We start from the raw sequence: 12,223 nt of genomic DNA, 5'->3' as shown, positions 1-12,223 counted from the left end.
AAATCGAGTTAATGTGACAATAGGAGTTTTAATTAGAAAGAGATTTCAATTAATCAACCTAGAGTCAGTTGTTCTTAGTCTCGAAAGAGATATTAACATAATTTATGGATTTCTACGGATCAAGACAAGTGACTAACTCGTTTAATTCAAAGTCAGAATAATAAGTGAAGTCTAGGAGGATTCTTCATTGGGTATTGTCCTTATTATTAGTTTATTTGATTATTTCCTTCATTCTCTGTCACGTTCATTAGTTAATTAGTTTAGTTAATTTTAGATTAAAACAAATCCCTCTTATTTTAGGCTAAACAATAGAAAGATAGTTAATACTAGTACTTTTAGTCCTTGTGGATACAATATTCTGGACTCACCATAGCTATACTACCATTCGATAGGTGTACTTGCCTCTGTCGTGATCGTAGTCTAGCTTAGTGAACCATAAAACGATCATCAAATTTTTGGCACTGTTGCCGGGGACTAAAATATTAGGAACACTTAATTTTTATTACTTTAGCCATTTTTATTTTTATTTTATTTTTTGTTTTACTGTTAATTTACTAACTTTTCTTTTATTTGCTTCTGGCATGTTCCTTTAGTTTATGAGTAGAAGAAACCGGTCAGGACCTCTAGCATTCGACTGTGAGATCGAAAGTACAGCTCACAGAAACCGTAGAGAAGCAAGGCAAAGTCAACAAAGTACAATAGAAGAGCAATAGGATATTATTATTAATACTAAGGAGATGGCAGAAAATCATAATAATCAGTTACCTCTTGTGGTTGTTGTAAATCCTGTAAATCCGAATCCTACTCCTCGTACTATGTACGATTATGCCAAGCCCAATTTAACTGGGGTTGAATCGAGTATTGTTAGACCTGCTGTTGCTGCAAATAATTTTGAACTGAAACCTAATGCTATTTAAATGATTCAACAGTTTGTTAAGTTTGATGGTTTGCGGGACGAAGACCCAACTACTCATTTGACTAATTTCTTAGAATTCTCGACACTTTCAAGATAAATGGCGTTTCTGATGATGCCATTCGCCTACGGTTATTCCTCTTTTTGTTGAGAAATAAGACTAAGCAATGGTTGAACTCCCTACCACGAGGTTCTATCACTACTTGGGATCAAATAACCGAGAAGTTTTTGCTGAAGTACTTGGGATCAAATGATGCTATGCTGATAGATTTCAAAGACAAAATGATGAGTATGCTTGAAATGTCTAATTTGGGTGAAATGTCCTATTTCCTTGGGATGGAGTTATTTTAGACTCAGCAAGGGATTTTCATAAGCCAAAAGGCATTTGCCTTAAAAATTTTAAACAGATTTTTCATGCAAAATTGCAAAGCAACCATTACTCCAGTTGTTGTTGAAGGAAAGCTATCTAGCTAAGGTGGTTTTGATAAGGTTAATAAATCTACCTATAGGAGCTTAGTGGGATGTTTGTTCTACTTAACAGCCACAAGACCAGACATAATGTTTGTAGTCAGTCTCCTATCCAGGTTCATGCACTATTGCAATGTGAACCATTTTCAAGCTGCAAAGAGAGTTCTCAGGTACATCAAAGGAACTCTGAGCTTTGGAATTATGTTCACCAAGGTTGACACAATAAAGCTTGTTGGTTTTACTAATAGTGATTGGGCAGGATCAACTGATGATATGAAAAGCACTTCAGGGTATCTGTTTACCCTTGGATTAGCTGTTTTTTGTTGGAGTTCAAAGAAACAATCCATTGTTGCTCAATTAACAGCTGAAGCTAAATATGTTGCAGCTGCATCAGCTGTTAATCAAGAAATTTGGTTAAGAAAGCTAATGGCAGATATGAACTTACATCAAAGAGAAGCAATAGAGATCAGAAGTGATAATCAATCTGCTGTTGCAATTGCAAAGAATCCAGTATTTCATCGCAAAACAAAATATTTTAAGATCAAGTTTCATTTTGTTAAAGAAGTGGAATAATCTCAAGAAATCAAATTGGTTCATTGCAGTTTTGAAGATCAGTTAGCTGATATATTCATAAAACCTCTTGGTGTACCAAGGTTCGAGAATTTGAGAGCTAGATTAGGAGTTTGCAGCATGGAAGCCAAGAAGGAATGTTAAAAGATGGCTTTCATGCAGACCATAGCAGTTCGAGCCATGCAAGTTGCAGCTGAAGAATATGTTGCTGTTTTGTTACTTTTTAGTTGATGTTTTTGCTACTTAGTTACACTAGAACTAAGTATGTAAGGGATTTGATGCAATTTGGTGCTGATAGATTTGATAAATCATCTTAACCAAGTGTGTAAGCAAAGTTTTGTACGTTTCAAGACTTTGTTAGTGGAGTTAGGTGTGTTTAGGCAATATTTTCATCTTTTTGACAAGTTGATTACTTGATATATGTAATGCTTTGTTTCAGAAATGAGATGATGAATCATTCACCAGAATTCTCTTCTTGTTTTGGTTCTTATTGAGTAATCTGTTCTTGTTACAATTTAAGTCGATTTCCTTGTTTGTTCAGCAAGTTACAGTAGCTTCTAGCTCAAGACTTTGCTGTGATTTCTTGATCTGTTTTCTAAGTTCCTACAAAATAAAAAATAAAAAAAATCAAACACCAGATTTAACCTCATCAACCTTTGACTTCTTTATCAACTTCATATCCGATTTAGTATCCTATAACGATTTTCTAATAGCCATTTGTTTTGGTCTTGATCCAACACCAAAAACATTTCATGAAAGGAGTCTCATCAACCCCCACTCCGCCTTTGACAATCGCTTCTAATTCTATTTAGTTCCATGGTAACTAGCTCATCAATAATCTCTTTATCGTCCCTGTTGATCTCAACCCAGTTTAAGAACTCTGGTTTGCTACTACATATCAGGTGTTTTGCTTTGTCTCACATATTCCTTTCTAATTATTTTCCCCAACAGTTCCATATCAATGTATTTTGGTTACATTAGAGTGGTCCATGTCTATCTCCCTGATAAAATCATTGACCGCACAATCAGTATGCCTATTGTGTTGGGCCCTGTTTCTCACTTATATTAAATCCATTTGGGTGGAAACTGAATCCAGCCCAGTACATTGGATTGCTTTGCTCCGTGCTCGCTCTTTAATGAATGACAATTTCCTACCTTAAGTTATGGGTATATTAAGTCGATTTTATACAACTGGAAATAAAATTTACTGGTGTCAACTGAAACTGCTATTAATCAGTTAATTAAAGGGGAAAAAATGATCGACCAAAAACAGAAAAAACCGAAGTGTCTTTCCATGTTTATTTTTTCTTTCATTCTTGTTCTTGTTTTCTTTTAGAAAGAGTGGATTCCCATTTTATACTTGATTAAACAATCTTCTTGCTTTCTTTGTTTCCAGTTTGTAGTCGTTGGATTTTGTTGATCAAAGATGGAAGTTGTCATGGATTCTAGTCTTCGTCGTCTTGTGAACAGAAGGCTGGAATGGTTGGAAATGACCAAGGATCAGGTTTCAGATTGGAACGCCGGAACAAGTCGTAGACGAGACCGACTCAGTGCATTACCTAATACAGTGCTTTCCCGCATTCTATCCAAGATGCCCATGGACTCGGTTGTCCGAACCAGCATCTTAAGTAAAAGGTGGAGTAATCTCTGGAAGCACACCCAAGGCGTAGATTTCCACAGTTTACCCTTCTCCGATAACCAAGCCGACTATTCTCCAATTACTCGCTGCTTAGACCTCCTCCTATCTCCTCAGATCATAAAATTCACCACTGTTGGCCACGTTAGCGAGCGTTCTAACCCTGATGTACAAAGATGGGTCAATTTTGCACTCTCCAAGAACGTCCGTCAACTGACGATAGGCCTCATGTCAGTTTCTTTAGCAAGGAGATTCTTTCAGTTGCCAGATTCTCTTTTCTCCAATCGAAGTAAAATACTGGAGCACCTTGTTTTAAGCTTTGTTGACTTTAAACCACCTCGTCCTGGTCAACCTATTGCTGCGTCAGTCTTTTCTTCTCTTAAGCTTCTTGTTCTCACCCACTGCAAACTTGCAGATGCGACTGTGGATTTGTTCCTTCGTAAATGCGTCCCTCTTGAGGAATTGGTCATTAATATGTGTGAGGGGCTTAAGAATGTTAACATCAGTGGTCCAAATCTTAGGCTGATTAGTTTTAGGTGTCTTGAAGATAGTGATGATGGGGAGTTCAGGTCATTACGTGTTGATGCTCCACTTGTCGGAAACCTGGTTTACTCAGGTGACTTGACCAAATTTTATTTGAACAACTGTCCGGTATTACAAATTTTACTCTTGCAAGGGAGGGAGGAACCAATGAATGAGGCATATACTGTCCACGTTAGAGAATTGATCGATCAAATCAGGCATGTGAACACTATGATTCTAAATTTTGCGGTTGTGGAGGTACCTTTTGTTTCGTCTTATTTTTCATACATTGTTTTAATCTTGCATATTCTTGGATATATAGTTGTTTCTGATATATATATATATTGCTTTGGTATAAATAAGTTCGTCGCAAAAGAGTACTACACAAGAGGCATCCCATTCCAAACATTCCAAAATCTCACGCATGTTTTTTGGTATGGTCCACTAAAATCTCCAAATGCGGTTTACAACCTGGTTGCCTTCTTAGGGGATTGCCCCTCTCTCATAGAAATTGCAGTAGATGTAAGTTCTGGACCAATACTTTTAAAACTTAATTGAAATTAATGATGCTTTTCTTATAATTACGGGTTAGTGAAATGAATGAACAGTTTCGGGAGGAAAGTGGGGCTGTGTTCTGCCAATGTATAAGCGAAGGTCACGTGGCAGATGAATATGAGGAGGGCGAGAGTTCACAACGTAATCCGTACGAAGTTGGAAATCTGGAAAAGCTGGAAATAGCTGAGGTGAGATGCTTTTCAGGATTTGATGGTGAAATGCTGTTGGTGAGGTTGCTGTTGGAGAAGGCTGTGAATCTTCGAAAACTATGGCTGTTTTGGCGGCTGGGTGATCTGAGTGTGATGCATGACAATGTGTTACAAGATATTACTAAATCTGGCTACCCTCAACAACTTTCTGATACAATCCAGGAAGAAGCTAATTCTATTATAGCAACCATCCTTAATTTTCGTAAAGCTTCTCCTCGTGTTCGAATCAAATTTGGACAAGAATGGCGAATTGAATCCTGGTGGCTACTATTCAACTCCTTAATTACTTGTTGCCAAATCAATCAATGCTTAATTCTAACCAATATTTATTCTGTTTATCATTTCAGGAGACGTCATTTTGGCGACTAGAATTTCATGTTCTCTGTATTGAAGAATCAATGATCGAATTTCAACACCAATGCATATGGAGTGATATGCCCATCTTGACGACTGCTTCTTTTGTTTTTTTCTCTTCTTCCTTTCCTTCACCTATTTCTAGTGTCATCTACTTTACACATATCAAGTATTAGTTTTAAATGTTTCAATTTTAATGTTCTCAGTTACCATTTACTTTTTTGCATATTTCCCCTCGAGGGGTATTTGTTCCTGCGACCCACATGAATTATCATTTCAGAATTTCTTCACTTTCCCTTGTGCTTTCCACTCTGAGTTAGTTCTAGTTTGGTTAATATATATAAAGAAGCAAAAGGAGAGGCACAAGCTAGCTCATGTCTCATGAGATGAGACTGCACCTATGTTTTCTTCAACTAAATACTATCCAACCCAAACTCGAATTCGGTATAATTGTAATCCTGTAGATAATTAAAAATGATATATTACTTGACAGTTAAATATTGAATTATTATCAATTCATTGCTTTAAATTAAATGTTTAGTATTTATACTGATTAAAATTGACGCCTCCAAAATGAAAAACAAAAAGCAGCACAGGAAAATGAGTTATCAAAATAAAGGAAAGGTGGGTCCATTAATCATGACCCATGTGACTTTGATTAGATGTCCCAATAACCAATCAGGAGAAAAAAGAAATGGTACAGCAAGTTCAAAGTGCTAAAAGACAAGAATTTGTATCCAAAAGACTCTAAACATATATAGCAGGGTACTGAGATTTTATTAAAGGAATTAAAAAACGGAGAATTACGCGTTACGTGTTTGGTGTAATACATACAAGCAAATATATAAATCAAAATCATTCAGCAATCAAGTAGTTGATAAACCAAGGCAGCCAGCAATGACTGTTTAAGAGATTTTGAGCAGATATAGCTAATCTTAGGTGTTTTTGTGTTGTCTTCCAAATGCTCTCAGGGTCTCCCAAGGAAGGCACTGAGTGAAGGTTCCAGCTAAATGATATCTACCTTGGTATTTCTTAACGTCCATGGTGGTTATGTTCTTAATGACAAAACACCTCATAATTGTCGACAATAACAAATGCAAAAATTCGTGATTTACATAACCACCAAGTAGCAGCGTGGAAGACCTTTGCTATATTCTTATACCAGTGTGGCCAGGAACACCACCATGGACATATTTTCCTGATTCCTTTGGCATCTTTTCCACTAAATCTCAACATCATTAAGACTAATCACTTGTCTAATTACGCACAAGAAAACATTATTTTCAATCATTTGTTATCAGACGAACCAGTTGAAAACTAGGCAATATATCCAACCAAAGCAAAAGTCATGCAATTCTACTGTTAAAGTATGGATTTTATGCAACATACTAGATAGGTAGTACTAGGTTTCAAATTCAAATTAAGATACAATTTTATACCCCAGAAACATAAAAATTCTGGAAAGTCAGAATTTGCAATTTTAGCTCTCATTTGTTGTAAAAAATACAACATAACATCACCACCTTAACCAGAACAAAATACAGCTTCTCACTAAAAGAACACCAGAATGCATAGCAACAAGATCGGTGTGTCTAAAACATACTAGACTGTCAACAAGCAGAGGATATTCACAAGCAATCAGTCATAAAAGCTTGGTACTTGAGGATAGAGTTGATAGATAGTGAGTTGCTACAAGAACAAACCTCCGCTGCCTGTTCAATGCTCTGCTCTTCAGCACCTCCAAGCTGAAGCTGAGATAAGTTCCCTCTGCTGCCAGCAAAGCACAAGTGAAGGCTGACGCTTCTCCACATGAAACCCTCTTACTTGAGCTCTCTTTACTACACAATCTGCCTGAGTTATGGTGAAGTTGCTGAATGTTACAGGGGTGAACCCAGACGAGCATAGAAGTGTCTTCCAAAGAGGCATATTCTCAGGTGCTCGCAGTCGCCCCAACACAGTGCTTTCAATTCTTGGCACAATAAGGAACCTTTCAATCTTGTTTACAACATCCGAAGTCACATTACCAGCATCAAGTGATTCAAATATGTTTTTATATGACTGAAAAGCACAGGTTACAAGCTCTGGGAATGGCAGATCATTTCTATCCCACCCTCCGTCTAAAGACACCACAATCTTTGGGGAAAGCTGCTTCACAAAGCGCAGAAGATTGGGCAAAGCAGAGGGCTGATTCGAAGAAGACCGAACTGGGAAATTCACAGCCACTGCCTCATTTTGGTTTGTTCGGAACAAGGGCAAAGAGTAAGGGGCTTGATCTAAAGAATCAAAGTTAAGCACCACAAGCTCAAAACTCAAACCAATCTCATTAGCAAATAGCATAAGACTTTCACGCATAAGACCAAGCTCAATAGGATGGTGCGTCAAGGGCGAGGCAAAGGCAGTAATTCTCAATGCACGAACTCCTCTAATCCTCATGGGAAGCTCCTGCATAAAGGATGCCCACTGAGCACCACATCCAATATCGAAGTCCATAATGTGAATTCGTTCAGCATCATCAAGAGCTTCAAGCAGAGCCTGGTTGGAGGTAAAATTTACAAATTGGATAAACGGAGAGACTTCAGAGAAGACCTTGTAAGCTAACAGTTTGAAGATAACGTCAAAACGGGTGGGGCTTTTCGGAGGTGGGGGAGAGACTGAGTTATTCGTGATAAGTAATTGTAAAGCCTTCCTGATGTAGAAAGCAGCCCTTTGAAAGGGCTTACCAACCGGAGATAGTTGGTGATTGAGCCGCGCCAATATCCCGCGCGCGTGTGCAAAATTCCCAGTCCCTACCAACTCTGCAGCCTTGTGAAGCAGTTCCAACACTTCCTCTTCTGCCACCATATGCTGTTGCAGCTGCTTTCTGATAAACAACTCATGCCCGGCGAGTTTTGGGATCTGAGAAGAAAATTCCAAGTTACCCGCATTGAGACGCTTTGGCAAGGGCTCAAGGAGGTCCTGTTCTTGAGGTAATGGAAAGGAAAAGTTTGGATTTTGAGGACGCTGTTGATGCCGTTGCCGGCCCATCAAAATCTGAGGCTTCTCAAGGTCCTGCTGCTGCTGTTGATAAAGCGTAGGCAAAGTAACAGGAAGACCAATACTGTTATCTGGAGAAGCAGATATTATATCTTGAATACTAATATCCAACCCAACAGTAGCACCAAGAACCTTGTGATTATTAACCCCCTCAACTGAAGAACAACTTGGCGTCGCTACACCAACCTTCCCATTATCATTATTGTTGGGATTTGGCACAAACCCAGAATCAGGAAAACCACCCAAAATAGGAGCAGCGCTTGATAACACATTACCGGAAGTAGCAAGGCTACCAATTGGTTCAAACCCTGGACTTGGGTCAACAACCCACGACCCTGCATTGCCATCAAAATCATGACCCTGATTAGGACCAGTACTCCCACTCTGGAGCAGCTGTTTGATGCCAAAGGAATGGTCACCTGCGTCACCAGCAATCCAACGCAGAAGCGAGTGGTCTTGACTCGGTGAAACGGCTGATTCAGACAGCAGAGTCTCCCAATCTCCCAACCCGATGTTGCATCTTTGAGTACTTTCATGCTCTGGAACAAGGTCTATTTCACTCGGGATCTGCCGAAGCTCCGTGGCCCATTCTTCTTTGTTGTTAGGCGGTGCTATGGTGGCCGCCGTGTTGGTGGTGTTTTCGGTGGAATTACCTCCGCCGGCTCCACCGTTGAAAGACGACGTGGGAGTGGATGCTGATGTGGGTGGGCTTTGGCTTCTTCTCATATGAAGAACAGAAGTTGGTTCTTGTTCGTTGTTGTAGTAGAAGCCGTTTGCAACACCTTCTTGTTGCTTTATCCACTTGTCTTGTTGACAAATCGAACCAAAACCCGGGAGTTCTACCGCCCCATTAACCTGTAATTGAAACTGCATATGTACTTTATAGAAACGAAAAGACAAAAGAAGCTAGTTTGGAGGATCAGAGATTGAGGAAAAACGATTTCCTTTTCCTACAAAAGCAAGAGAAATAAATTAAATGTACGGCTTCCTTCAAGATTTATCAACCCTCCCCTCCCCATCTTTCTTGGCATGCCATGAAATTTATCTCCCAACGCCCATTTCACCAAAACATATGGGTTTCACCCTGTTCTTTCTCTTTTGTTTTAGCTACATCCTCCTCCTTATCCCCCATACTCAACCTTGCAACCGTTCCATTTTTTTTAGTTTTTAGTTTTTGGTTCAATCTCTCTCCTCTCCAAATACATTTGTTCAGTTTTTAGTTCTAACAAGCTCCTCTCTCTGGGCTTGTTTACTGTTTGCAGCTATGTAGTCTCAAATTTCTTTTTCCTTTTGTATTATTCTCTTCTAAGTTCTACCCTTGTGTCTCGCTTTCCACCATTACTCTCTCTCTATCAATATATTTTTTTTTCAAATTCTCTAAAAGTTGTTTCCTTTTTACTCTATGCATCTCTCTGAATATATTTTTCCATATTCTCTAAAATTTGTAGCCTTTCTACTCTATGCATCCATGAACAAACCTTCCCCTCTCTTCTTTATATATTCCTGGTTTAATGCGACCCCGACCCTACAGTATTGTCTTTGCCTTATATTAGAAGGCCTATATTACCCTTAAGTGAAAAATAAAAACATTACCTACTTCCATGCTCAAAAACAAGGGTAAGTGATGATTTACAATCTCCACCATTTTCTCGACCTTTCGGAACACTCTCCCATTGTAGAAGTTTACTCGGTTAACCATTTTTTTACCAATAGTAAATACTGATGAAATGAAATCGCCTGCTACTAGTGCCTGGCAGTGGCAGTGTGGCACAACTCAATGATGGACTTTTTACTCATGCTGCAACGTGGAGAGGTAAATTCAGGGGCGCCCAAATCAACGAAAAAGGTTGATAATTACTTTTTTCGCCTAGACAGTCTGTGACCCCTTTGCTGTAATAAGGAGAAAACATATGGGTGAATTAAGAGAAAACAAGTCCTTACTGTACCAGACTTCACCCGCACCTTTTTCTCTTTATATAGAAAGTATTTTCACTATTAAGCTTTCATTGATGGCTTGGATCACTCTTTTCGATAAAATTACCAAGTAAGCAGAGAATTGGTTTTAGAGGACTTCACATTGATAGTTTTTGTAGTTTTTTAGAATGGAAGTTGAAAGTAGAGATTATTTGTTCTTTTGATGTTGATATATACAAAGAATGCATGAAAAAAATGTTTTTAGGGTAGATTTGGATGTGTAATGGGGTACGGTGTAATGCGTTTAGTTTATTTTTTATCTTACACTATAGTATCGTTATAGTATCTAATCTCATTGTCATCGTTATTTTTACACTAACTGCAAATAAATACATCGTCTATCTGAACCCACTATTAATCTAGGTCATATTCATAGAGAAATTATGATTTGGAGTCAAGAGGTTCAGTAGGTAGTTTTTCGTCTCAAAGGGAAATTTTTGCTTGCTTTTATTTTAAAATTAGTATAAAATGCATTCATTTATCTCATATGGAGAAAGAGGGAGTGAAGGCAATTTAAAAGGAGCTCGAATTACAAAAATTTGAGGTTTTAAAGTCCATCAAGGAAGTTGTCCAAGTTAGGTTATAAAGGAAGTATATTAATACTATTGATATTATAATTATTCTGATGTCACACCCAATTTTCATTAATGTCCGAAAATTAAGGAAGATTTGAGAGTTAACTGAAAGAGATAGTAAGTTTGGCGGACTCTGCAGGAAAATCTGGGAATTTTAGTGACTAAATGATAATTAGTTGGGCCTTAATTCCGGTTTAGTTAAATTGGAATCAACTAATTTCTTAGTGAGAGATAGAATGATTATCGATGGATGGTTATTAGGGGTTTTGGTGATTGTGTAGGAAGGGTATATATATATATGTATATGAGAAGGATTATTCTGCAGGCTGAATTCTTTTCATCTCTGTTTTATTTTGTTCTCTTTTATGTCATCCTCCCTAGTTACTCTAAAGAACAAAAAGTTAAGGAAAATTCTGGATGAGGCAGTTATCACATCTCGAAATTGGGTATAGAAGTTTCAAGGGTAATTTTAAAATTAAAGCATGAAATGAGTTCAGAAATTCGGAGTGTGGTAACCTGAAAATATCTTCGTCTATGGCTTTGGAAAATTTAAAGTAATTTATAAAAATAGTGTGAAATATGCTTTAAATTTTAAAAAGAGAACTATTTTGTAAAATAGGTTAATTTAGGAGTAGCTTTAAAGTAGTTATGCCAAGTTTTAAATTCAACCCATATTTTCCTCTCTCAGGTGAAATATATATATATAAAAAAGAGAAACACCCCATCACCCTTTTCTTTGTGTCATCCATTAGAGAGAACAACCCCAAAACTTCATTCTTCAATTTTGATCTCCATTATTGCCATCCTTTTGGTTTCCATCATCTTTCAAACATTAAACCTCCTTAAAATTTCAAAAAGAGCATCAAGAAACCACTAATTTTGATATTGTTTAACTTGTCGGTTTTCTTGGATTAACACTAATCATTTTGTTTTTCCCTTAATCAAGGTAACATTTCGATTTCCTAATAGTTTTTTTATGTAATCTAGCCATTTAAATTGAGTTTTAAGCCATTGAATCAAAGGGTTTGAGTAGAAGTCAAAATTTGGGTCGTTAACGGTGAAATCTGAGATTTTGAATGAAATTACTATTTCAAAGTGTTTTTCAACTTGTTTTGATGTGATTAGAAAATTTTTGAACTCCCTTTAAAGTTTTGTTAAAGAATTTGAAGGTTTTGTTGAGTTTTCATTAAAATGAGCCATATATGTTGGGTTTTCGGAACATGAATCTAAGTTGTTTTGTGTGGTTTGAAGGTTGAGAATTATTCTTAGATGAGTAATTATATGTTTGGAAATGATTTTAGGCAATGATAATGAGTAAAGATTAAAATATTTGGGTCTCGAGTTTGCTAGTCGAAAATTTCAGTTTCAAGAAGAACTAACCTTAGACATGCGTTTTTTCTTGTTGAGATATGGT

General features: G+C 37.3%; 2 protein-coding genes across 2 annotated transcripts; one reads left to right on the top strand and one right to left on the bottom strand.

Annotated features, from left to right (window-relative positions):
• Nucleotides 1-3,160: 3,160 nt before the first annotated feature.
• On the top strand, nt 3,161-5,517 carry LOC107931703 (F-box/LRR-repeat protein 13). Its single transcript, XM_016863639.2, has 4 exons — nt 3,161-4,367; nt 4,473-4,631; nt 4,718-5,133; nt 5,221-5,517. The coding sequence occupies exons 1-4, from the start codon at nt 3,378-3,380 to the stop codon at nt 5,240-5,242; spliced, it is 1,587 nt and encodes a 528-aa protein (XP_016719128.1). The 5' UTR covers nt 3,161-3,377; the 3' UTR covers nt 5,243-5,517.
• Nucleotides 5,518-6,952: 1,435 nt separating this feature from the next.
• Nucleotides 6,953-9,696, bottom strand: LOC107931739 (scarecrow-like protein 27). The gene has a single exon (NM_001327336.2). It carries the CDS (start codon nt 9,131-9,133, stop codon nt 6,959-6,961), a length of 2,175 nt encoding a protein of 724 aa, NP_001314265.2. The 5' UTR covers nt 9,134-9,696; the 3' UTR covers nt 6,953-6,958.
• Nucleotides 9,697-12,223: the final 2,527 nt, after the last annotated feature.

Source organism: Gossypium hirsutum, chromosome A08 (assembly GCF_007990345.1).
Source record: "Gossypium hirsutum isolate 1008001.06 chromosome A08, Gossypium_hirsutum_v2.1, whole genome shotgun sequence".
Lineage (NCBI taxonomy): Eukaryota > Viridiplantae > Streptophyta > Magnoliopsida > Malvales > Malvaceae > Gossypium > Gossypium hirsutum.
The sequence above is the reverse complement of the archived record's forward strand: the minus strand, read 5'-3'. Positions and strand labels throughout refer to the sequence as shown.

Bases quoted from the DNA above. Each gene is read 5' to 3' on its own strand.
- LOC107931739 (NM_001327336.2), bottom strand. From the start codon at position 9,133: ATGCAGTTTCAATTACAGGTTAATGGGGCGGTAGAACTCCCGGGTTTT.
- LOC107931703 (XM_016863639.2), top strand. From the start codon at position 3,378: ATGGAAGTTGTCATGGATTCTAGTCTTCGTCGTCTTGTGAACAGAAGG. The intron at 4,368-4,472 runs GTACCTTTTGTT...GGTATAAATAAG, and splicing joins TAAATTTTGCGGTTGTGGAG to TTCGTCGCAAAAGAGTACTA. The intron at 5,134-5,220 runs GTGGCTACTATT...TTATCATTTCAG, and splicing joins GAATGGCGAATTGAATCCTG to GAGACGTCATTTTGGCGACT.